Source organism: Balaenoptera borealis (genome assembly GCF_965194805.1).
Source record: "Balaenoptera borealis genome assembly, chromosome: 20".
In the NCBI taxonomy this organism is placed as follows: Eukaryota; Metazoa; Chordata; class Mammalia; order Artiodactyla; family Balaenopteridae; genus Balaenoptera; species Balaenoptera borealis.
This window is the reverse complement of record NC_138879.1, coordinates 60,684,388-60,709,479: the sequence shown is the minus strand read 5'-3', so window position 1 is coordinate 60,709,479 and position 25,092 is coordinate 60,684,388. Positions and strand designations below refer to the sequence as shown.

General features: G+C 58.1%; 3 protein-coding genes across 7 annotated transcripts in view; 1 reads left to right on the top strand and 2 right to left on the bottom strand.

Annotated features, from left to right (window-relative positions):
• The first annotated feature begins 6,211 nt into the window (after positions 1–6,211).
• MED9 (mediator complex subunit 9) lies at positions 6,212–13,400 on the top strand. Its single transcript, XM_082373075.1, has 2 exons — positions 6,212–6,509; positions 11,716–13,400. Exons 1-2 carry the CDS (start codon positions 6,289–6,291, stop codon positions 11,930–11,932), a joined length of 438 nt encoding a protein of 145 aa, XP_082229201.1. The 5' UTR covers positions 6,212–6,288; the 3' UTR covers positions 11,933–13,400.
• A 1,103-nt stretch (positions 13,401–14,503) lies between these two features.
• On the bottom strand, positions 14,504–19,392 carry RASD1 (ras related dexamethasone induced 1). Of its 2 annotated transcripts, none has more exons than XM_082373070.1 (2): positions 15,915–19,392; positions 14,504–15,612 (listed from the first exon to the last, which is right to left on the bottom strand). In XM_082373070.1, the coding sequence occupies exons 1-2, from the start codon at positions 16,198–16,200 to the stop codon at positions 14,813–14,815; spliced, it is 1,086 nt and encodes a 361-aa protein (XP_082229196.1). In that variant the 5' UTR covers positions 16,201–19,392; the 3' UTR covers positions 14,504–14,812. The 2 variants fall into 2 exon arrangements, with proteins under 2 accessions (XP_082229196.1, XP_082229195.1); XM_082373069.1 differs by having other exon boundaries at positions 15,000–15,686.
• Positions 19,393–19,528: 136 nt separating this feature from the next.
• The window catches only part of PEMT (phosphatidylethanolamine N-methyltransferase), a 46,091-nt gene continuing 40,527 nt past the window's right edge, over positions 19,529–25,092 (bottom strand). For 3 of the 4 annotated variants that reach the window (XM_082373074.1, XM_082373071.1, XM_082373072.1), the window contains exons 4-7: positions 24,267–24,412; positions 22,370–22,481; positions 20,088–20,162; positions 19,529–19,789 (exon numbers count right to left, since the gene is read on the bottom strand). In XM_082373074.1, the coding sequence (XP_082229200.1) occupies positions 19,732–19,789; positions 20,088–20,162; positions 22,370–22,481; positions 24,267–24,412 (391 nt within the window). In that variant the 3' untranslated portion in view covers positions 19,529–19,731. Of the gene's footprint in view, positions 19,790–20,087; positions 20,163–22,368; positions 22,482–23,585; positions 23,740–24,266; positions 24,413–25,092 lie in introns of those variants that run through there. The other variant, XM_082373073.1, reaches the window with a different exon arrangement.

Sequence of the window (25,092 nt, the reverse complement as noted above, 5' to 3'; positions counted from 1 at the left end):
AACGCGTGTACAGGGGGTCAGCAAGTATCTCCTCTGGGGAAATCAATTCTCGGCCAACGCCAGCCTTGTCCCTCGGGTAATGTTCTCACTCCCCCCCCCACCCCCGCAAGACGACTCGCTTCCGGAGTCAAACCCCCGTCCTCACAACCTCGCTCCTCGCGTGCCCGGGGCCGGGCTCCTTCAGTGCTGACTAACCCCTGAACTCCCGTCCCCAGAGCAGCATCACACGATGACGAGATTGTGAGCGTGGCTGCACGTGACACCAGAACAAGAGCTGAAGCGCCGAATGCACAGGAGGGAAGGCGCAATCGCGCGATTCTCTTCGCTCTGATGTCTGACTTGCTTTTCCTGCGCTGCTGGCTAACTGGGCACTGTGTGTGGGCGGCTCCCAAGATGTGTAACTGCAGACAGAGGAAGAAAGAACAGGAAACCACCTGCAGGGACGGGCAGGAATCGTCCTTTAGCCCCGTTCCCTGGGGCCCCGAGCGCCGCGTGCTGTGCCTGACCCTGGACGGGATGGTCTCTTACCCCCGGATGCCCAGGTGGGCAAGGGTGGGTACTACTGAGATGCCTGAGTACAGGTGGTGGAATCACTCGTCCGAGGTCACGGAGCTGGTACTTGGCAGATGTGGGGTTGGAGCCTCTTCCTCAAGCCTGTCCCTCAGGGGGCCCCCCTGCAGCCTGAGGTCACATGACGAGGGGCTCCTGTCACTGCTTCAGGTTAACTTTGCACCTTTGTTCCTTCCCGCTGATTCTCACTACAAGAAAACCCAGCTCTCACCCAGGAAACCGGCTGGCAGTCCGGGGCGGGGCTGGAGGGCAGTGCTGTCCCCGGGAGCCCTCAGTCCGCGGCTGGCTTTTCTGTAAGCCTGGCTGCTAAGGACTTTTCAAAACTGGACAGGGAGCTCCTGGGTCCCCCTGGTTGGGGACGGTCTTCCACGCTGTCTTCTCTCCCTGCAGCCGCAGCAGCCCTTGGTCAGGCCATGACAGAAGCCACCCCCCTTGTCAACTGTCACTAAGGCCACCTGAAAAATCAGGGCTCACGCAAACCAGCGATGCTCCCAGAGGCATGACACCCCCTCCCCTTCTGCTCTGGGGCTGCACTCAGCCCTCCCCTCACCAGCAGCCCTGAACTCTTGCGACAACACTTCCTGCGGATTTAAATCCAGTACACACGCTGGGGAGGAAGCATGCACAGGCTGGAAACCCGTTATCCCTGAACTATCTGTCCCTTCCGCTTCCTGATTTCTTCCTCGTGTCAGCATCGCATGCCGACCCCAGTTCCTCGACCAACAGGCGACTCCTTCGGCCTCCCCAGGCCCCTGCTTCCTCGTCTGGAAGACGAGGGCATCTCGGGGACAAGCCGGGACCCCCAGTCCTTTCCTCTGTGGCCGGGCCCGGGGCCTTCCTTCTCCCCTGTCTGGCAGGTCCTGGCACAGAGCAGGGGCCAGAACACGACATTTGGACGCGCAGGGGGATCTTCTGATGGCTCTTAGGGTCACACCGCGTGGCTGAGCCGAAGATCGGCAGGAAATGTTCAGCGCTCACCAGACCACATTTTCAAAGACGTGGTAAGGAGAGGATGGACAGCGGGACAGACGCTGCTGGTTCCTCTCGACGCTGCTTCCAGGGTTCAGCTTGGGACCTGGTGGCCTCTACAGTTTGGGGACATTCTGAATGTCTGCAGTTACAGGCTAACTCCTCCCATCCCAAGAGGTTGGAAAACCCAGCCATGGGACCAGGGCAGAAGGACCAGCCACATGCCGCTCACAGGAAGCAGCCGATGCCCGGTCCTCTCCAGCATGCCAGGTGCATAATAATTTTTAACTATAATTTTGCAACTGGAGTTAGCAATCGAGAGTCAAAAGACTTACAATAAATCCAATAAGGGAAACAAGGTAACTTCCTGAAAAAGGGAGGAATGAAAGTGACGAAAAGGGTTAACAGTACAGGTTAAGACTGTAGTTGTTGAGGAGACAGAAAAAAACTTGGCTCACAAATCATGTGAGTGAAAATGACTGAATAAGGAGGTCAGACAGTGTAAGGCATCGGGACAGTAACGAACCATTTTAGACAAAAACCGGTTTCTGGAATGGATTGCCTCTCATTTGTATTATATCCAAAGCTGATGGAGGTCTGGTCAAAGATAAAAAGAAGCAGGAATAAGGACTAAAGGAAAGGTTTTATGGAGAAAATTCTGAGTCTGAAAGAAACTTAGTCAAATTCGTGTGCTGAAAAGCCCCAAAAGGAGTGCTTCTGAGAAACCAAACACTAACATAAGTGAGAGGAGAAATTGGGCTTTCCGGAGTATCTTAGAGTAAGAGAGGAAGGTTGAAAGGAATAAAAAGAAGAAAATCAGGGACTTCCTTGGAGGTCCAGTGGTTAAGATTTCACATTCCAAGCAGGGGGTGTGGGTTCGATACCTGGTCAGGGAGCTAAGATCCCACATGCCTCGCAGCCCAAAAACCAAAACATAAAACAGGAGCAATATTGTAACAAATTCAATAAAGACTTTAAAAAAAAGAAAGAAAGAAAGAAAATCAAATCCAGTTCCGAGAGGAGAAAGGCCATCCTCAGGGAGGATCAGAGGAAAAGCTTTCGTCCTGAGGTCTGAGCCGTGAATCGTGGCTCGGACGAGCTGATTCCTGGTACACGTCGCACTATGCTGGCCTGAACCATGTTTGCTGCCTATTTTTTTTTTAACTCACAAAAAGCAAAGTATCCTGTAGCTTTTCCTACCCGCCTGAGGCTCCAGTTAATGAAAGAAAAGGATGAATCAGATGTAAGAATATAGCTTTGAAGAAAAAGCCCCAATCATTCAACGACATGATCAGTCTAACAATCCCCACGATGTTTGTCTGACAGAGAAATGACTATTTTTGGACTTCAGGTAGCAGAAATGTATCATGAGCACATTCATAGCTATTTGTGGCGTAGGGCCACTTAGAGAATCAGAAAGTTCAAGGCTTGGATGCAGCCTGGTTCTTAAGTGTGTTCTTGTAGTAACAGTTTGTTTCAGAAGGAGTAATCGTGAGGTATTTTTCTTTTTTTTCTTCTTTTTTTTTGAGAAATTTCATACAACAGTAGCAGTAGTAGCTAAAGCTTCAATGGTTGCTTCCTAGTGTCAGGCACTGTTTGAAGCCTTCTCCACACGGTAACTCCTGTAACCCTTATAGCAGTCCTGTTAGGTGCTGTTATGATTCCATTTTGCAGATAAGGAAACTGAGGCACGGGAAGGATAAATGGCTTATCCGAGGTCACACAGCCAGAAAGAGCAGAGCCTGGGTTCTAAGGTATCCCTCCCACACTTGGCAATCGTTCACAGACTTCCTTATAATCTATAAAAGAAATACAACACCACACAGAAAGCTGCAGTGCCGGTTATATCACCTTCCCCTTTTCCGTGAGTATGAGGTGCACCCTTCAGTTCCTTTTAAAACACTTTTACATGTATGTCTTATATCTACGAATGATACATAGTGTTATTTTTCATGTTGCAAATATTTATAGAAGTAGCAATATACTCTATTTCCTTTGGATTGCGATCTGTCCAGGTTGATATGTGTCCATCTCCCCGCCTGCAGCACCCAGGTCCGGGCGCTGGCCACGTTTGGCTCCTGAGCAATTGAAACGTGGCTATTCCAGCTGAGATGTGCTATGCATGTAAAATACAGAGTAGATTTCAAAGACAGTATAAAAAACAGTAAAATACCTCTTTAATCATTTTTAGTATTGATTACGTATGGAAACGGTAATGTTTTGGACACAGGAGTTAAGTAAAATATGTTACTGAAATTAATTCCACCTGTTTCTTTTGATTTTTTTGTGTGTGGCTACTAGAAAACTGAAAACGACCCAAGTGGCTTGTGTTCTGTTTCTGTTGGAGGGCATTGATCCAGCTCGTTCCTCTTAAGTGCCCTAAGTCCGGGTTTTGTCAATTGGTGAAGGAGAAAGCCCTAAGTCTGAGAAGTCAGAAGTGATTGTTACTGTTCCTGGGGACTTTTCAAGGTGATTTATGTGTGATAACCTGTTCAGTCTTCCTGGGAGGTTGTATGCCTGCATGAAGGAGGTTGCACAGAGTCCAGAGTCATGCAACTTCAAACAGGCTGAGCGGGGCCTGGCCTGGCCACCAGCTGGCCCGCAGGGGCCCATGAGAAGCAGGGGGAGCCAAGAACTCAACGAGCAGAGAGCTTTACTCAGGGACATCAACACCACACAGTCCTGATGTATCAGTGGGGCTTCTATTTTTTTTTTTTTTAACTTTTAGCAGAGCAGTTCTGAGCAGACACACATCTGTGGTAATTTCAGCCTTATTGAAACCAGCACAGGCAGTATTTTTCTGACATCCAACATTTTTCTTGCCAATGTTATGAGGTCAGCTTTACTCTTTACCACTAATTATATTAACTATTTTTAGGGCAAACTGTCAATGCACCCTACTCGTTCCTGCTTCCTACATTTTCAATTTATTTTCTTTAGCCATATCTATTTATATCTGAAGTGTTTTGTTTTTTTTTAAAGCGATGTCCTCATTATTCTGCCAACGATAAAGTCGGGGCTTGTAATGAAGTTATAAACACGCTGGGAGGGAAAGATGACATGTGATTTCAATGGGGAGATTGTGGATGAACTTTGGATTCTTTTTCTGATTCTGAATAAAAACCTCACTTTAACATTTTGAATCATACAGTCACAGAACTGGTAGGGACCTGAGGTGTCCTCTGTGTTGGTTAAGACCATGGGCTTTGTATCAGGCAGCTGTGTGACCCTGGGGCCAGAATCCACCATCTATAAAATGGAGATACTAACATCTGCCTTCTAGAGCTTTTTCGTGGATTAAATGAGATGACTGCACTCTGTTCCTTGTACCTACTTTTGATCCACAGTAGTTGTGGTAATTACTATTATTATACCATCATTATCTCCCCAGATGACTCCAAGGGGGTACAGTCTCTTCAAGCCCATCTGGTCCTGTCCCAGCAGGACCTTCCTCCTTGTTCTCCACCAGGAACCCTGAACTTTCCCCCTGGGGGAGAGGCCCATGGTTAGCAGGCCTCCCCCTCCCCATGCTGGCCCTGTGGGGTGCCCCGGGCAGTTCTTACAAGAAAGCTGTGCTGAGGCCTGCTACCAAATCTCCCCTCAGCACACCCTCCGACCTCCCCACTTCCTTCTACACTCTTCCTCCCCTAGGACCTGCCTCCACAGACCTCTCCAGATGCATCTGAAAATATCACTGTTGAGGCTTTCCTTGGGACCGGCCACCTTGCTCTTAAGTGCTCTTGCCAATGACTGTGGACCCCTTGCCTCTCCAAAGCCGCTGAGGAAGGGCCCCCCCATCATGGCTCGGGAGGACTCGTTCTGAGGACCACAGCCACAAACCCAGGAGAAGTCCCCACTTTGGCCTAAGATTCCAGGGAGTGAGAGCTCATGCAAAGGACACCTTTGGAGATCAGCCATGTGTCTGAAGTTGGAAAGTAGTTTAGGCTCTGCCATGACCCTGAACTAAAGAAGATTTTAGAGGTGAGCACACTGAGACCCAGGGGCTTAAGGAGTTGGCCCACAGGTACGGAGAATACCTGACGTTGACTTCCCCCTCAGATATGATGTTTATTCCTGGCACTAATACCCTTCGGCAATCCCCGCTCGTGTTGAAGTTGAGACAGCCTCCCAACCCCTCCCCCACAGTTAGCACAGCGTGTGTCATCCAGAAGATGATAAGTGATAATATAATTATGATAATAATTAAGTGTTCAGTTATTAGTCCCTCGCAATTTCTTTGTTTCTGCGTCCTTAGGGCGGGCTCAGGGCCTCTCCCCTGGAGGCTTCTGCGCGGGTGGGAACCCTGGGCCCTTCCCCTCGGATTCTCCACGCCCGCAGGCCCAGGGTCTGACACCTGCAGGTGCCCGGAAGGTGCTGTCCCCTCTTCGCGAGGCCTTATTTATCTCAAGTCTTCCTGTACTGGTTGCTTTTGGACCCTCTTTGTAACGTGAATAGAAATAAGATGTTATTCCTGAAGTACACCTCCTATTTCTGACTGTTGAAAAATTTGGCTGTCTCAGGCACAGCCAAACCCAGGCCACCCCGGACCCGCCAGCCGCCTGTTGCTTAGTAACAACCGCCCTGGCCCCGCCCCGCGCCCTGGCCCCGCCCCGCGCCCTGGCGCGCGACCTCACAGCTTCCCTCCAGGTCTCGCCCCCGCGGCGCACAGTGGTGACGTGCGGAGTCCGAGACACTTCCGGCGCGCTCGGCCGCCGGCCCTGTTAACCGGCTGCGTGGGTCCCGGGTGCCATGGCTTCTGTCGGGGTGTCTGTCGGCCGGCAGGCCGAGGATGCGCTGCAGCCACCCGCAGAGCCGCCGCTGCCCGAGACGAAGCCGCTGCCGCCTCCGCAGCCGCCGCCGCCGGTCTCCGCGCCGCAGCCGCAACCGCCGCCGAGGCCTCCGTCGCCGGCCGGCGTGAAGGCTGAGGAGAACTGCTCCTTCCTCCCTCTGGTTCACAACATCATCAAATGGTAAGGCCCGGGGGGGCCAGCCCGCAGGCCCCCCGCTGCCAGTCACGTTTCCGAGCTCCGGGGGCGCCCCGCGGTACAAAGGAGGAGGCCGACCCGGAGGGGAGCGGCCTCGCCGAGACCACCCCCAGTCGTCCCAAGAGTTCAGCAGACTCTGGCCCTGGGAGTTGCCTAGGCCTCGTGCTGGCAGGCCCCGCTACGGTCAGACCACTCGTGTGCAGCCTGGTGGCCTGAAGCCAGTCAGGCTTCTCTGAGCCTGTTTTCTCACCTGTAATTAGGGGTATAATACTCACTTCGGCGTCCTTCCCAACAGATCCAACAGATGTGGATCATATTCTGTGTGTGGCACACTGCTAAGTGCTGTGGGGTGTACAGGTGAAAGGGCGGACTTTTCACGCCCACGTTGGCAACCAGTTAGAAGGGAAAACCATGAGAGAGAATAACCCATAATGCAAAGAGATTATAGGGGTGATGATGGGAACATTACAGGAAACGGGTGCTGGCCGCCTGCCAGCGCTTACGGTGCCCTAACATGCTGTCACGGGGTGATTGTCTCCTTTTGGCCAGTCTTCAGGTTACCTGACTTTTCAAACTGACCCTTAGAAGAGAAACACACACACACACACACAACCAAAGTCTCCCCAATCCCCACATTTGCCCAAATTATTTTTTTACCGTTATTTATGGTAACAAAGTGTAAGCCCCTGGGCTTAAAATTTTTATTCAGCCATTAAAAACCAAAACAAAGTAAATCACTACAAAGTTACTTTTACAGTAATATTCAAGTGAACATCAGTTGTGCTCCTGGATGTTTTGCTGAAATGGAATTGCCACTCACAACATGAAAATATTGTTACTGGCCCAGCTGGGTTTTTTTTTTTTTTTTTGGTTGGGTTGGGTCTTCGTTGCTGCGTGCGGGCTTTCTCTAGTTGCCATGAGCGGGGGCCACTCTTCGTTGTGGTGCGCGGGCTTCTTATTGCGGTGGCTTCTCTTGTTGCAGAGCACGGGCTTCTAGGCACACAGGCTTCAGTAGTTGTGGCGCACGGGCCTAGTTGCTCCGCGGCATGTGGGATCTTCCAGGACGAGGGATTGAACCCGTGTCCCCTGCATTGGCAGGTGGATTATTAACCACTGCACCACCAGGGAAGTCCCTCCACCGCTTTTCAAACAGCTGCAAAGCATTTGTTCTCACAGTAGACCTTGACTTCATCTGGCTTCACTTGGTGCGAACATACTGTTTATCGGGTAAGGCAGACTGTTCTGTCCTCATGAGCCTGTGATCGTCAAGTAGCACTTCTAGGCTGCAGTGACATAGCGAACACAAACGCAAATGCAGACCCTGCAATCCCAGGGCAGTGCTTGATTATAAAAGCGTTATCCAGATCAACCCAAATATACTTATTCTGGTTTTAGGGAAAATATGGAAAAATGAAAATACATGGTGTATATTCTTGCACCCTGATAGAGCAGTTGGGTTGGGCTGCACTTAAAGATGGAGAAGTAACGTACACGAGAGAGAACATGGGCTTTGAAGTCAGATAGCCTTGAATTCGGATCTGCATGCTGACGCTTGCTTGCCTTGTAATCTTAGTAAATACGTAGCCTTTCTAGGCCTTAATTTTTTTATCTCTGATATGTGAATAATAATCATGAACTTCAAATGATGGGTTCAGATGATAGCTTTATAATGTGCTGGCCTTGGTGAAGCAGCTGCTCTGCGCCTCCTTTTCTCCTGTGAACTGGGCCTAGTGATACTTACGTCATAAGCTTGTTGTGAGGCGCTCTCAAGAGCATCCTCCTGTGAGAGATGGCGGCTTGGTCACATGTGCTTGTCTCTGTGCCCTCTGAAAGGACAGTGAAGAGTGGAGGCATTCTGTCTTGGGCAGACAGCAGGGAGCCCGGGAGGTCGGAGGCTGTTTGCGGGTGGTCCTGAGGTTGCGCGTACACACACACACGCACACAAACACACAGAGAGTGAACTTGCCTGGGAGCCGAGGAGCCATCTGAAGGTTTTGCGCTCAGGCTTGGGTTTTGTAAAGGTAGATGGGACAGAGGGTTTTAGGCGGAGGAAAGGACTGGGTCCACAGGAATAGTGGGAGGAGGTGCAGGGGTGCCCTGAGGGTGGTGGCAGTGCTGGCGGGGGGCGAGGGGGCGCACGGCACACAGGGGTGTAGGTGTGGGGTGTCATCGCCATTCGGATTGCAGGCGATCGGTGGCAAACATGCGCGTCCCCATCAACAGCCAAGTAATCTAGCCGTATAATTGTGTACATCTTAACACGGACAGACCTCCAAGGTGCATTTTACATGAGGAAAGCAAGAATCAGAACCATGTGTGTAGTGTGGCCACAGTTTTGTCAAAACAAATTGAAGAGTATGTGTGTGTTTGTGTGCTACTGACTATCTTGAAGCGATATTAAACAATACGCACCACGTGTTAACAGAGCTTACCTGGGACAAGGGATTAAAGGGACTTCCCTTTTCTAAGCCTTGGTTGTCTGTCATTGAACTTTTTTTTCCCTCAGGCACCTATTACTGTCGTAATTTAAAAGCCCTACTCTTTTAGAAAGATGCCAGCCACTGACATTAGTGTGGGAAGAAGACTGGTCCCAGGGCTGGTCGGCGAGGAGGACGGGGGCCTGTGGGAACGTGAGGCCGAGGGGGTCGGAGGTTTTGAGGAGGAAGAAATGGTTTCCCATTTCTTTCCCGAGTCGGGTGCCACCAAGAGATCAAAGAAGTGCCTCTCGGGTTTGGGAGGACGTGACTTCAGTGACCTGGTGGTTCCTTCTGCTTCTGAGTCACCAGGGGACACACCTGCCCAGCTGACGCCAGTTTGCACCTGCAAGTGAAGCATCGTTCTAGGCTCACCCGCTAGACCTGTGCAGTGTGCCCGAGTCCGTGTCCCCCACCGGGATGACACCGCGCATCACCCGGGCCTGCCCAGAGGACCATCAGGAAGTGGCCCGTCACTTGAGCCACGTGGTGCTGTCCTGAGCACCCTCGCCTTGCCCTGGTTTGTGGATTTTGTGCTTCTCCACCCAGCCTGGTCTCCTTTGTTTCCTTCTGGGTCAGGTGCCGACCAGCACTGGCCACAGAGGCGGAACCCCTGGAGCTCCCGCTTGCTCCCTGGTACCCAGGCCATCTCTTCTCTTGGCTGGAGTCAGGGTCCCGCTGCCTCCCCCTCGGGCAGCCTGAGAAGCTTGCACAGCCGCCCCCCAGCTCAGCTTCCCTCCGGGTGGGCTTTGCACATGCCTCTAATTTCCTACCCCCCCTTTTTTTTTTGCATTTTTTTATTGAAGTCTAGTTTATTTACAATGTTGTGTTGATTTCTGCTGTACAGCAAAGTGATTCAGTTACATGTATGTGTACATTTTTAAAATATTTTTTTCCATTATGGTTTATCATAGGATATTGAATATAGTTCTCTGTATTATACAGTAGGACCTTGTTATTTACCAATTTTTTTTTTTTATAGCTACTTTATTTATTTATTTATTTATTTATTGGCTGTGTTGGGTCTTCGGCTCGTGCGAGGGCTTTCTCTAGTTACGGCAAGTGGGGGCCACTCTTCATCGCGGTGCGGGGACCGCTCTTCATCGCGGTGCGCGGGCCTTTCACTATCGCGGCCCCTCCCGTTGCGGGGCACAGGCTCCAGACGCGCAGGCTCAGTAGTTGTGGCTCACGGGCCCAGCTGCTCCGTGGCATGTGGGATCTTCCCAGACCAGGGCTCGAACCCGTGTCCCCTGCATTAGCAGGCAGACTCTCAACCACTGCGCCACCAGGGAAGCCCCAAATTTTTATTTTGTATATTTTTGTTTGTTTTTACCTTGTCCTTTGAGACTTGTGTGATGTGAATCAGTTTTCTTAAAACTATTTTAATTTCAAAACTCCCTTGGGACTTAAATTCGTAACGATGTGTTAGCACATATGCCATCCAAGTGGAATGATTTCAGAAGCCCAGGTGGTGTCTGTCCAGCGTTGTAGATCTGAGCTGAGACATAAAAGAATTAGAATATAAGGTGCTCCCTCGAAGGTGGGGTAAGGTGTACCACTGATGGTGTGTGTAAATTGAGGGCCTCAAATGACAAGAGGAAATGTTTGGTTGGCCATTCATTCCCTAGAATAAACTATTGATTCTCCAGATCTTGCTTCTGAGTTCAAGCTATTGATAAATAGTGAGCAGGCCTGGTGTGTCTCATTTGTCAGAAATGAGCTGTAACCGGCGGATCACCAGGAAAGATGGATATTCTGTCTGCGTAAGCAGAGAAATGATTAATAATAAACATGAATTAGCACCATCTGGGTTGAAATTTCCCATCAGGGATGAACGTTTATCATTGACAGTTTTCCCCTCTCACGCTACTCAGTGGGTGACTTTGAAAACAGCCTGTGAATCGGCTTTTAGATTTTAGTCTCAACTGCCTTGTTTTCAAAAGCTCATCCATCCATTTACTGACTTTTAAAAAATTTATAGGAGCAACTGACAGGCCGTTTCTTTGATCGTAGGTGAAGGTTTTTGTTCTTGTTGTTTGCTTTTAATTTAGTCGTGACAGGGAGCATGGATCTCTGGGCAGCTAATAATAGCTGTGAGGTGAAGAGTACGATCCTGCCTTGAAAATGAGCGTGACCGGAAGGCGAGGAATTTACACGAGTGTGGTGGGAGAGGACGCGTGCCTGCTGAACATTTTCCAGTAGCTTGTAACTAGTTTAAAATTTATGAATAGCTCTATGGAAATTAGGATGTATGTTAACAGGTTCAAGCATCTGAACGTCAGCTAAAATTATCTTTTGCTCGTTGATAGTCTCCTGATTGGCCTGGAATGTCTCAAATTAGAAGAAATGTGGTATTTCAGCAAGTGTTACTTGCTGTTTGTTACATGACATTGGTAATAGTTTTTCATTCATTCAGCAGACACTTAGGAACTTATTTGCCAGGCGTCCACTCTTTCAGCAAATGTCGCCTCAGTGTGTGCAGTGCCCACGGCCCGGGCTGGGGAAGCAGCTCTGCGGGAGGGCTCAGCATCCGGCGCGCGCATGCTGGCGGGTGGGGTGCCGCCTGCACTGCGGCTGCACAAGCAAGAACCCGCCCCGTCCCCCGGGCGCACAGCCCAGCCCAGTGGGGGACGCAGGTGACGGGCGTTCTGACGTGGGGATGCGAGGATGGAGCTGTCTGGGCTGATGGTGCTAACACCTGCCCTCTGCCTCCGCAGCATGGACAAGGACAGCCCTGACGTCCACCAGGACCTGAACGCCCTCAAGACCAAGTTCCAGGAGATGCGCAAGGTGGTCAGCGCCATGCCTGGCATCCACCTGAGCCCCGAGCGGCAGCAGCAGCAGCTGCACCGCCTCCGCGAGCAGGTCCGGACCAAGAACGAGCTCCTGCAGAAGTACAAGAGCCTGTGCATGTTCGAGATCCCCAAGGAGTAGATGAGCTGGCCTCCGGGACGAGCGGGGCACGGGCCCCCTGTCTCCAGCCCTGTGGAGGGGTCTCTGATACTGCCTGCTTAGCTGAACGCGGCCCTGACTGCGGAGCCGGTGTGCGTGCTGGCTTCCCCGGGCGTCCTTGTGTGCTGTCCCCACGGTCCAGGTGCATAATGCCTGTGCGCCTGCTGCCGGAAGGAGGAGGGCTCCTGAGGCTGGAGGGGCGGGGCCTTCAGGCGGGGCTGGCAGATCCCCGGGCAAAGCAGGAAGGGAGGCGGCTGCCCTCTGCCCCTCCCCTCCGCTCCCGGCCCAGGTGGTGGGTAGCCCGGTGGCCAGTGCTGAGTGAGCAGCAGGGCGCGTGGAGGCCACTGGGCAGTTAGGCCCGCGCTCACATGGCGAGGGTTTAGGATGGAAGAAGGCCTTGGGAGACTGGCACTGTGCCTGAAGACTGGAGGGTGGCTTTTTGTTCTGGAATAGTTGTTTCCTTCTCTGTTTGAGGGGTGGGTGTCATTGTCCGTGGGCTGCCCACCCAGGGCCCTGCCGGCAGCCCCGCCTCCAGGTTTCTGCCTCCCACGTGTGGGTGGGTGGCAGAGACTCCTGCTCCTCTGTCCCTTGTCACCTTCAGGCAGCTCATTGAGCCATTTCATGCCCAAGAATGGCCAGACCACCTCAGACCACGTCGTCTCAGCGGCCGTGGTCTCCAGGTGAACAGACCCTTCTTCCAGCTTCTCAGAGTCCTGTTCCTGGTTTAACCACGACTTCCCCTCTGGCCTTCTCACTGCGTGCAAACAGGTGGTCATGATGTGCTTTTCGCTCAGAGCCACGGTTCTGATGGCCCCTCGGGGTGGGGAGAACTGGACCTGGCAGTCATGCGGCCAAGGCCTGGTTCATAGATGCTTATAAATACCGTTGTTTCTCCTAAGCGGACGTTGTGTTAGTGTGACCAGACTGAGGTAAGGGCATCTCTTTCCTTCGCCTCTGAAGGATGCGGGAGAGGTGGCTGAATATCATTTCGATCTAGAAATGGGCTCATAACCTGTGCTGACCGAGTCGGGGCTTAACAGCTGCCTGCCAGCTGGCAGGAATGTAGGTTGAAGATGTTCTGAGCAGGGGTTCTGTCCACGTCTGCCGGCAGCCACCTGTCAGGTGTGCAGGGGGGGTGTCAGGTTTCAGCGGCCTTGGCCAGAGGCGCAGGCTCTGAATTTAAGTGGGTGTCACCTGTTAGACCAGCTCTACCGTGGGGCTGTTATCAACTGAATCAGTTATTTTCTTGACGTTTCAGAGTAGTGTGTGGGCCGGTTTTAAGGCTCCGACCAAATACTATGGGACATGAAGCTCAGAAATACCAGGCGGCCGGGCTCTCCCGGAAGGCTGCGGCGGACACGGGCTCCCCATGGGCCTCTCCTGTGCTCCAGAGTTGTGACCTGTGACACTTTTCAAGCGTGTGATTAAAAGAACTTGTGCTCTGCTGTCAGGACGTCTTGGGTTTGTACTGAGAAATTCACAGTAGGACATCCCCTTTGGATAGTTGAGAGGAAAACCTCTGCTTTGCTCGGAGGAGACAGAAGGAACTGTGGGCACCTCCAGTCTGTGCCCCCGCGCCAGCCCCCAGCACACACGGCCACATCAGCTAGACCAGCGTGAACGTGGGCTGACCCTCCCGGGAGTGGCATCCATCCCCAGGGTGCAGCTGGCCCGCGGGCGCCATCCTGCCTGTAGTCAGCCCCCGGGGCTGCCATTCCTCCTCTCAGAGGGGGGTTGGGCCCTGGGGGGGGCAGTCCCCCACAACGGTTGAAAGCCCTCCCCGGGACAGCATTGACGCCTCACTTGGATTCCCGTTGGCGGGCACCATGTAAGACGTCGCCCGTGGCCCTCACAGCAACCCCAAGCAGAGGCGTCTGCTCTCTGTATTTCACGGGCGGAGAATTTGGGGCTTGGCAGGCATCACTTGCCCCAAGCATGCACGGTTACAAGTGGCGGAGAGAGCTGGGTCCCAAGTTGGGACTGGGTGCCCTTAACTGCTGAGAGGGGGTGCTGGACCCCACGTGGGTGGCAAGCGCTTCCTGGAGCCGGAGGGGCCGGGGCCGCTGATTGTGACTTGATCCAGGGGGGCTACGTGGCAGGGCCTGAAGCTGACTCAGGATGAGGGTCCTGCACAGAAGAGGGCCTGAGGGACCCCTTGAACCGTCTGTGGGTTCCAGGTTTGGTGACGCTTTGTTGCCCTGGGCCTGTGCTGAGTATAGGACGGCGCTGGCCGGTCCTGGAGGCCCTTGGGGCTGGGCCAGTGGGCAGACTAGGCAGGTAAACAGTTGGAAAGATGCATCTCTAGGAAGGACCCTTAAGTCCTTTACTTCTGTCCTGGCATTCTAAGGAATGGCTCCCCAGATGGAAAGGCACCCAGTCATCTGGGGCTTTTATGGGGCCTTTTCTCCCAGGGGGGGCTGAAGCTGTTTTCACAAAGCCAGGGTCATTTTCCAGTTCTGGGGAAGGGGATTCTGATTCCACAGAAGTAGAAACCTGCCTCTCCCTTCTCACCCTTCCCCCTTCCACCTATTTCTAAAAGCAGAGGAAGCATGGTTTTCCATTGTAAGTTATTTTATTTTATATTAAAAAACCAGTAACAAGACTAACTTCAAAGACACAGTACAAACACCTAGGTAAGATTTTGTTCATGTCCAACGGTGACACCAGAACTACTATAAAGTGCAAGATTTATGTTTTGCTTTGTGCAGTTGCACACACATGTAAACAAGTCACTCCCTGCGATCGGACCCTGCCCTCAGTTTCAGGCCAGCTGTCATGGCAACCCGCAATCACAGATAATGCCCCGTTTGTCCTGGCCCTCCAGCCGGCAGGACCCATTGCTGAAAGCCCAGTGGTGGCTGATTAACTCCCATTCCCACCCCCATTCTTAGGTCTTTGTGAGAAACAAGGCAAATTCACCCTCTGCTGGGCGAGTGGGGCTAGCGGGCGCCAACGGGGGATCGGAGGTTGGGGGAGCCCGGGCTCAGCTAGCTCTCTTTCCTTCTGGAGCAGATGATGGTCCCTTCTCGGTTCCTTTGAGTCTCCCCAGTGAACAGGCTGGAGCGCTGGGAAGGAAGACGCCCGTCCGCGCGCGCGCGCGCGCACACGGGGCTCGGGACACACGGCCCGGACACTAGACTCTTGGACAAGAGGGCCTCCTGAGGTTCTGCGCCCGCGCGGGGTGGGAGTTCCTAGCTGATAACGCAGCGTTCCTTGTCCTTGGTCTGGCCGCCGCCGCTGGCCTTCTCGCGGATGTACAAGAGATCGCTGTGCACGCTCGGCCTGCGCGCCCAGGGCGCTAAGATGCCGAAGGCGTCGTCCCGGTCGCTGCCCGCTCGCCGCAGCCTCTTGCCCCGCAGCGCCTTCTTGTGCAGCGCCTCGCAGTGCTGCGCCGATACCTGGCGGTGCAGGTCCGGGCTCATCTCGCGCGGCAGGTTGGCCATGGCGAAGAGCGCGTGGAACATCTGGTCCAGGCGGCTGTTCCTCTTGGCCGAGATCTCGAAATAGGCGCAGCGCTGGGGGTCGGCGCCCACCAGCTGCTCTATCTCGCGCTGCTCCACCTCGCGGTAGAAGTCCCGGTCCCCCTTGTTGCCACAGATGACCAGGGGCACGTCCACGTTCTCCTTGGTTTTGTTCTTGAGGCAAGACTTGGTGTCGAGGATCTGCCGCTTGAGCCTCTGCACCTCCTCGAAGGAGTCGCGGTTGTCCAGGCTGAACACCAGGATGAACACGTCTCCTACGGGGAGCAGAAAAGGAGAGGGTGAGGGCAGCCGCCAGGGGACAACTTACGCAGGCTGACTTTGGGGCCTCCCGACGCCGGGGCTCCGGCCGCCGCGAGGGTCGCGCCGAACTCTCCGCGGACTGCGCCTCCAGCCCGGGCGTCCGGGCGCCCGGGGACGAGGGGTCCCCGGCACTGCGGCGGCGCGCTCCTTCCCCCGCCCGCTGCCCGGCCGCCCCGGCTCACCAGTGAGGATGGAGAGGCGCCGCATGGCGGGGAAGGGGTGGTTGCCGGACGTGTCGAGGATGTCGAGCTGGTAGATCTCGCCGCGGATGCAGTAGAACTTGCGGTGGAAGTCCTCGATGGTGGGCGTGTAGGCGTCCTCGAAGCGGCCCGTGAGGAAGCGCGACACGATGGCCGTCTTGCCCACCTTGGACGAGCCGAGGACCACCATGCGGTAGCAGTTCTTGGCCGGGATACTCAGCTCCGAGTCGCTCTGGCACATCTTCTTGATCATCGCGGCCAATTTCATTGAGCAGAGGGACCGCGGGGGCGAGCGCGGGGCCGCGAGACGAGCCGACTGTGGCTGGGGGCACGGGGCAGAGCGGCGGGGCCGGCAGAGCGGCCGGGCGGCGCGGCTCGGGTTCGGGCTGCGGCTGCGCCTGGGCTCTAGCTCCCGGACAAAACCTCTGCCTCTCAGCGCCCAGCGACTGCCCTTATATGCAGCCCACGTGGCCGCCCCGCCCCGCGCCCGCCCAGCCTCTGCGCGTCATGGTGCGCACGCCCGCGGGCCCCGCCGCGCCTTCCCTCCACCTCCGCGGGCCGCTGCCCGTTCCCGCTCGCGGGGCTCGGGAAGGAAACGGTCCAGGGTCTGCCTGCGGCTATGGGCACGCGGACCCTGCGCTTCTCCGCTGCGCGGGGCTCAGCGGCCGCAAGGGCGTCGGGGACGCAGTCCCGGCTGTGCCTCTGACCTGGGGCAAGGAACCCCCCCTCCCCCGCCACCGCAGCACTCACACGCGCGCACACTCACTTTCTTTGGGACGCAATTTTCCCAGAGAATAACGACACTGGGCAGCGTGATGGCATGTGCTTGCCTGGTGCCAGGCACCGCGTCCGGGCTCTGCGTACCTTCTCACCAGCTCTGCGAACTGGCCCAGCGTAAGCCCCTTCGCGTCCCAGGCGGGTTTTGCTCCCGGGCGGCCGTGCCAGCGCGAGGTGGGCGCCGCGCGCTCCGGCCGCCAGAGTGCAGCAGAGGCCCCGCCGCCAGAACGGGGAGCCGTGAGCGCCACGCTCAGGGCTGGAGTCAGCGCAGCCAGAGCGTCCCGACCCCGCGTTCTACCGCAGGCTCAGCTCCTTTCTCCCAACCAGAGATCCGCTGGATCCTGGCAGGGGTTTTCAGCCAGAGGCTGTCCCGTCATCTTCCTGTCGGAGACTGGAAGGACCAGAGGCTTGCCCTTCCGAAGTCAGTCTGAGGCCAGTGTCCCCTCCCTTCCCCATAGCATTTTGTGCCTTTGGAGTCCCGTGGGCCAACATTCCCATTTTTATAGCTGGGGGAGCTGGTCTCGAAGCCAGAGTGAGCCTGAATGCTGTGTGGGTATCACAGCGGTCTCTGGCCTTCTCTGGACCTCGGGTTCCTCTTCTGGAAGATGGTGGTCTGGCTCTGACTGGCTGAGAACTTGCGAACTGTGTAGGGGCAGGACCTGGTAATAACAACAATAGTAAATGACCCACGAGGCCGCAGGACAAACCAGGGGGCGGGCAGCAGGTAGATCAGTAACCAGGAGTGGGCTGCTGCCGAAAGGCTGGGGAAGAGGCTGCCGGGGCTGGCCAGCTCCAGCCTGGAGCTCATGGAAAAGCCATCGCTCCCCGCGGTGACAGGCGAGGCTCTCTGATTTGGGAGAAAGCCAGGGTCGTTAGCTGTTGCCACCCCCCGACCCATCCACGCAGGTCGGAGCTGTGGGCAATGCTGGGGTGCCAGCCTGCGCCTCTAGCTGTTTACACAGGGCCTCTGGACTCTCATGGGCTTCTCGGCCAGCCCTCTGTGACCAGGATCCCGGCAGAACCTCACAGCCTCTGCAGGGGGACCAGAGAGTGTTTATTCCATGTATTCCATGCCAGGCACTGTTCTTAAGTCCTTCCTCGTGGCACCCTTGAGGGGTGGGAACTATTACTCTCTCCATTTTACAGATGGAGAAACTGAGGCAAGGGAAGTGACTTGCCCAGGGCCCACAGCTAGTAACTGCAGGGTCCAGGGTTTGAACACAGCTCTCCCTGGGGAGGTCAGTGGGCCAGGACCCAGGCTAGAGTCAGAGCCTCCCTCCCCCCACCCCAGGTCTGGCCCCTTCCAGCTGGTGACAGCGGCGGGTACTGAGCCCAGCCTGGGTGCTCAACCTTCGATTCCTGGCACCTGGGCCCATCCCCACCCACACATGCCAGGTTCTAAGACTTGTTCTCCCAGGTCAGCCAAGTTCATTAGGCCCTGAGCACACCTGTCGTTCTTTCTCCAAAGTGTACCCCTCCCCCCCACCATTGCATTAGTTCTAGGTTGTCCAGGTTTACGATGTTACCAGTGATCTCGCTTCCTATGCTTGAGCGCCTGCCTGTATCATTTCCTTGCAGTGAAGCAATTCTCCAGCTCAGAGTGGAATGGGAACCTCTTAAACCATTTGGCCAGACCTTGGGGGTGGGCTGGGGTCGGACAGCTGGACGCCAGGGCAGGAAGTGTCCACCACAGCCTGGTCTGCTGGCACAGAGTTGTTTAGAAGGTTCTTGAAAGCCGTGTTTGAGGAGTGCCGGGCAGGCCCCGTCGGGGGGCGTGCGGATGGATGCTTGTGCAGAGCGCCAGCCTGCCGCCCGAGCCCACCCCCAGCAGCTCCTTGCCCAGAGGGTCCTGTGTCACCCCGGCCCACAGCCACACCTGACGAAGAGGACAGGGCTACACGGAGCTGGGTCTCCCCTCTGACCTCGCTTCCTCGGCAGTTCCCTCCTCATTTGTGGGCTGCTCCCAGCACAGCCGACCCTCCCCAGTCCGGGCCCACCCCTCACGGCGGCGTGACCCGCGGGTCAGGGGCCCGGAGGTGCTCGGTCTTGCCCTGACAGAGGGACGGCTTAGGCCATGGGGGCCAGCGCGTCCTCGAAGGCTGCGGAGGATGTGTGTGCAGAGGTGCCCGCGGAGGGGTGAGCTTCCTGTCCCTGGAGGTATGTGAGCAGAGGCGTTGGGTAAGATCAGCCTCCGTGCCTCCTGTGGCTCCTGGAGCCCGGAGACCTCTGGAACCCAGACACCAAAGGGCGCCCTTGAGGCGCTCCACGGCGGGGTGGGGGCCCAGCAGCTCCGGTGCCCAGGGCGGGCACGGCTATGGCAGCCACTTCACAGGGGAGAACACAAGGCGCAGGGCCAGGCGCACAGATAGAGCACACCTGTCTGCCATCCTGAAGGGAGGAAAGGTGAGTTCTGTGCCCTTGGAGGGCTGGGGGCTGTGCAGGGGAGGCCGGGCCCAAATGGGGGTCCTTCCCCGTCCCCGTGGCTCTGCGGTCAGGCCTGGCAACCGGCCCCGGATGGCCCCACAGCTGCTCCTTGTGGCCACGCGAGGTCCACGAAGGATTAGGAGAGAAATGTCAGTAACCAGAGACACGGGGTTCAGCAGGGGGGTGGGGGAGGGCCCAGTGCTTCCCACCCAGGCCCCGCCGGCCCCCCACAAGGGGCAGAAGTGGGGCGAGGCTGGTGGCACAGGAGGCCCAAAGGCCTGGGCAGTCCCCCCCATTCGGCGTGGATGGCGGCGCCCCTCCTGGCTCACCGACCCCCCTCCCAGACCCCAGCCTGCCCCTCCCCGGCCTGGACAGACAGAGACCAAGGTGGGGGCTGGGGTCAGGCGCCTTTATTGGTCAGGACATGGTGGGTGGCAGGGCAGGGGGCTCTGGGGCCACACGGCGCCTTCCAGGCCCCCAAGCCACGTTTCCAAGGCACTGGACAGCCCAGGCCGGGCACCGCTCTCCCCCTCCCCTCAAGGGGCATGTGCTCTGGGCAAGCCCGAGGTGGGGACCCTCACGGAGTGGCCACGGGCCATCAGCTCCTCTTGTGAGCCTGGGAGGCTTTCTGCCGGTAGATCTCAGCGGTGAAGGGCCTGCGGGGGTGGGAGAGAGGCTCACTTAGCTGGAGTCGAGGTTGACGCTGCCACCCAGGCCCCCCCACCCGGCGTGGACGGGCTGAGGGGTCCGTGTGGGAGCAGGAGGGTCCAGCACCACCTGCCCGGCACCCGGGCCGCCCTGTGCCCGCTCTCTGCTGCTCGCCGGCCACCCTGACGGTGACTCGGCGTGGCCAGCTGCCCAGGCCCCAGGAAAGGCCTTGCAGGGAGAGGCAGGGCTGGTGCAGGTCACGCGGACGGTACACGGCAGCCCCGGCCCGAGACGGCGCCTACTCACTCCTCGTACAGGATGGCGACCGTGTAGATGAGCGCCACCACCGTGGTCAGCAGCAGGCCGGCGGGGCTGGCGTGCCTGCAGGGAAACGCGGGTCAGGGGCAGGCCCGGGTCCAGCCTTCTCTCGGACCGGGGCTCCACGGTCCGGGCCCTGACCCGGGGACCAGCTCGCCACTGCCCGTCCAGGCCCGGCGCCCTGTCCGCAGCCCTCCAGCCCCAGCCAGGAGCTCAGAACAGTGACGTGGGGAGGAAGGAATGGCTGGCCTCCCCAAATCACTTGGGTGGTCAGCATGTCCTCTTCTGCCCAGGAGGCTGTCCCGGGGCCAAAAACGCTCTCCCTGCCCACCAGAGGCGATGTTCTCAGGCTGTTTTCTAGAAATGGGTCCAGGGCCGCCAAAGCCAGGCGGAGCGTCCATTGGGCCCCTTCACGGGCTCTCTGCTGGTGACTGCTGCGGGGGCTGAGCCCCTGCATAGACGGTCGGGGAGGAGCGAGGGAGGGGAGCTGGCTGGTGGAGCCCTGGAGCCAGAGGGGAACGTGAGCCCCAGGCCAGGGGCCCCGAGGCAGAGGGGCACGAAGACACACGAATACCCTTTGGGGACCCTCTGCCCTGCCCACTCCCCTCCCGCTGGGACCTCACACTGTCCATCTGGGGGCTCCAGCAACAGTGAAGGTTAAGTGTCCCCTATGAAACTGCCAACTCCCGTTCCATGGGCTCCATTCAAATCAAGCTTGAGAGCAGACCGGGCCACTTGGCCCTCGGCACTGCCCCGTGGAGATGCCAAGGCCACAGATGCGTTGGGGCTGAAATGAGATCTGCCCTCCTGAGGCTCTGCTCGCTGGCCCTGGGCCCTGGTGCTGTTTCCTGGAGTGGGCAGGGCTTCCCCCACACAGCCAGGCAGCCCAGGAGCTGGGGAGGGGCAGGCTGGAGCCCCCCACCCAGGGGACCTCAGGGCCAGGGCTCTGTGGCCACAGTATCCCTAAGGCTGGCGGCCCCTGCCTGGGAAGCCGAGTTAACTAGGCTCGACGGAGGCGAGGGTGGGGGCAGCCGGCACCTGGTCAACCCCGACACAGGCCCTTCTCCGTTCTGTCTGCGTGAACTTTCCCACCTTCAAAGACCTGTCGCACCTAACAACCTATGTGGAGATGATCATCCCACACTGCAGATGAGGAAACTGAGGTCCACAGTGACCCACATGCCAGAGCCCAGGCCTGGCCCCGAGCCTGGGGCGGTGGTGGGGTTGGTCCCAGGGACCCGGCTGGGCATACTGGGCAGGGGGCGTCTCACTCGGGCTGACAGGCCCAGAGAGAAGGCCCGGTTCCTGGTGCCCCCAGAATCCCGCTGCTCTGGGCCTTCTGGGGCTCCCACACACCTGGTTGCTTGGGTACCGGGAAGGCCCATCCGTGGGGCCGCAGGTGGGGACAGATGGGCTGCGGAAGGCCTGGGGCAGCCCTGCTGGGTCAGCGTCTGGCGCCCTGGGTAATGGCTTGTCTCTAATGAGCTGGGGTTGGGGGGTGTCCCGCAGACCCACAAATGTCCCCCTAGCTCCTCGTCACTCAAAGCCCAGTGATTGGATCCTGGGCCACCCCTGAAGGTGGGGCTGGGAGGGGACATCTCGCTCCAGACCTTCCACCATTGAGATTCATTCCTTTGGGTCCTGTCGCCCTTCTGGTCTCTGGGAGCACTGAAAACCTTCTAGGTAAGTGGTTTTCAAGCGTTCAATAAAAGCAGAACACTTTCTACAAAAAAAACTTTCTATGGAAGAAGTCCTCATCCAGAAAATGGACAAACGGGAGCTGCTCTGGGGGGCGAGCGGCGTGATGCCCTGTGCCAGCCTCCTTGACGGCGGGTTGCTTGCTGGTACCCACAGCCGGCGATGCAGGCGGCGGTCGGCACGGGGCCTCGTCCGCAGGGCGCGGATCCCTGCAGCCTGGCCGTGGGCAGGGAGCCTCGCAGCCCCAACGTGCTAGCACCGGGTCTGCAGCCTGCAGGCCCCAGGCCAAGAACAGCTTTTACAATTTTAATTGTTTTAAAAAATCAAAAGAATATTTTGTGACTCGTGAAAATTGCGTGAAATTCTAATTTCGGTGTCCGTGAACAAGGCAGTGGGGCCCCCAGCCACGGCCATTCCTTCACCTGCCTGCAGCCCGGGGACCTCCCACTCTTGTAATAGGGAGTTTGCCGACCCCTGTCCTAGGAAGGGGACCCTGACCAGTGCCCTGGACTCCACGGTGGCACGAGAGCTGACCCATCGCCCAGGCGGCGCAGGGGGAGCCCGGGACTTACATGATGGCCCAGCCCAGGTAGTTGGCCGTGCTGCCCCAGTACATGGGGTTGTCTAGGATGCTGAACGGGAACGTGGTCACTCTGGCCTCCTTCAGGATCCCGAAGTAGTCGCCTGTGCACAGGGTAGGCAGGACGGGGGGTCACACCCTGGCCACCCCATCCCAGGCGGAGGGGCCTGGGGTCCCCAGGCGCAAGGCACTGACTGAGTCCCCACGCCCACCCACTCCTGCCTCTGTGCCTTTGCACATGCCGTTCCCCCTGCTTGGGGTGCCTATTTCCCGCTCTCCGGACACCTCTCCTGCTCTGCCGTCTCCCTCAGCTCACATCCCCTCCTGTAGACCCTTCCCGCCACACCGTCCAAGGCAGGCCTGCCTGCTATTCACCGTCTCTGCCCCCATCTCCTCCCTCCTCCCCCCGCTGGGCTGCCCCCCACCCCGGGCCCCACCAGCCGGCCCGGAGCCGCTCACAGGGGAGCGTGTGGCCGCCCCGAGAAGCCTCCCCTAGAGGCATAAGACACAGGCACAGTGTCCAGCGCAGCCCGGCCAGGGCATCGCCCCCAGGGCGCAGCACTGCTCACTAAGGCCCCCTCTCCCTGACGTCCCTTGAGCTCCAGGCACAAGTAGGGCAGGAGGAGTGGCAGCGGTGTCATCGCTGTCTGGGGACAGAGGGCTTGGGGCCGGGGAGCCGCGGGAACCTTTCTTCCCGGGGGCACAGAGACCAGCTTTGGGGTGACTCACGGGAGGGAAGCGGCCGCCGTGCCCTAAATCCCTGAGCCCGTGGGCCCCTTGAGTTTCCAGACCGTTTCTCCGCGGCGGCGGCTGGTATCTGGGCCCTTCCCCCTCCCCCCTCCAGACCCTCCGCCGCCCCACCCGCCGCCCTCTGCTGTGGGGCTGCTCACCCCTGCTCTCCTGACCTGAGACGACAGCACCACCCTTCCCTCCCCCTCCTGAGGCCCACACCGTGGTCCCCGCCTCCTCCCTGCCCCCCAGCCCATCTCGGCCCCACCGGTCGCCGCCTCGTTGCTGGGAGACCACGCCTGTGGCCCCCTCCTCCGCAGGAGTGACACCTCAGTCCCCTGCATGGCTCTCGGGACACGTGTGACGTGGCCCCCGGCTGGACTTCCACTCCGGCCCCACGGGCCCTTGCACACCAGCCCCCCGCCCTCCCGCCCACGGCCCTGCGCCCCACCCCTCCCGGGTTCCGCCTGCACCTGCACCTGCACACCCTCTTCTAGCACCGGGCTCCCTCCAGCTGCTGCCGGGTCCTCGCCCGAGTGCTGGTCCCCAGAGGACGACAACTCTCATTTGCCTTCCGAGGGTCTTCTGTGGGACCCCTGCTGCAGCCCGCAGAGCCCCAGGCCGCCCCAGGCACTGCAGGGAATGGAGGCCAAGACTCCACAGCTGGCTGGGGCGAGGGGAGGAGGACCCAGGAGCCCCTGACCCAGGCCGTCAGAGCCGGGTCACCTCCCTGTGCCCCGTGTGCCCTGAGGGCGCTCTCTGCGGCAGTGGCCCCCTCCCCGCCCCAGTCCCGGGGCTGCCCTGGCCCCTGCAGCCCCCACCCCGCCCCCGGGCTGCTCCCCTTCGCGAGCTTCCAAGCTGCTGGGAATTGACGTCAGGAGGACATCCAGCCAGGCCAGCACTGGGCTCCCAGCCCCAAAGCAGCGGAGCCGCAGGCGGTGGGGAAAGCAGAAGGCGAGCGCCCCCCATCGGTCGCCAGCTCCGGCTCGCAGCCCGCACACAGCAAACAGAAATCCCGCCCTTCCTGGCGGCCAAGCAGCTGGATGGGGTTTGAGAGCCCGGCCCCCCAAGCCGAGCAGGGCAGACCAAGGCCTGGAGGAGCAAAGGCGGCCTGGAGCTGGTGGTAGCAGGGCCCCGGCCCCCCGCCCTGGGGGTCTTACCTAGGAAGGTCCCGGTGAAGCCCAGAGCCAGGAAACTGGAAAGGACAAACACGCCGCCCACTCCCAGGAGTGCCAGGCCCACGCGGTAGGCCAAGGGGTTGTCCAGGCTCTGCATCCTGGGCTGGCTCAGCATGGCCTGCGTGAAGCTGCGGGGCAGGGGACGGGAGAGACAGGTCACTGCTGTGCGGAGGGACCACCCTGCCCTTCCCGCCCCCGCCCCCTGGGGCCCCCAGAGTAGCCGGGCCAGGGGTGTCGAACTCGGGGCAAGGCGGGTGCCGAAAGCGAGTGAAGTGGGCTGCAGGGGGGCCGCCCGAACTACGTTCAGCCCGTGGAGAACAGCGGCGCCTCCTGCCCCGCGCATCTCCCTGGCCCCGGCCCACGCCAGGCAGCAGGGGTCACAGCACATGTTCAGCAGCCAGAGGAAAAGCAGCCCCCTCCCCTCGCCTCCCCTCCCCGCAAGGGAAGAAGGGGGGCAGGGAGGGAGGGAGAAGCGTCTGTTTGAACAGCAAACAGGACGCCGTGGGCAGAGGCCTGCATGGTGACCTGTCAAACAGGGGCACACGTGTGTCAGGGCACACCTGGCCACCGGTCACGCTGCCCACACCCCCTGCTCTCCACCCACCCCTCCTGCTGCCTGGGCTCAGGGTCACCCTGCAGCTCCAGGCTGAGCCGCTGGGATTGGCTCAGGGCCGCGCACACCCGGTGTTGTGCTAGGTGGCCGTGCCCGTGCCCGCCCCCCCCCCCACCCGCGGCTCTGAGAGACCAGCAGCCTCCGCCCCCTCCCACCTCTCCTGTCTGCAGGTGCTGGAGTGGGAGGAGCCAGGCG

What these genes read in the sequence shown, in the direction of transcription:
- MED9 (XM_082373075.1), top strand. Translation starts at nt 6,289, where the DNA reads ATGGCTTCTGTCGGGGTGTCTGTCGGCCGGCAGGCCGAGGATGCGCTG. An exon ending in GTTCACAACATCATCAAATG is followed by an intron (nt 6,510 to 11,715) that starts GTAAGGCCCGGG and finishes CTGCCTCCGCAG; the next exon opens with CATGGACAAGGACAGCCCTG.
- RASD1 (XM_082373070.1), bottom strand. Translation starts at nt 16,200, where the DNA reads ATGAAATTGGCCGCGATGATCAAGAAGATGTGCCAGAGCGACTCGGAG. An exon ending in GCGCCTCTCCATCCTCACTG is followed by an intron (nt 15,613 to 15,914) that starts GTGAGCCGGGGC and finishes CTCAAGCGGCAG; the next exon opens with ATCCTCGACACCAAGTCTTG.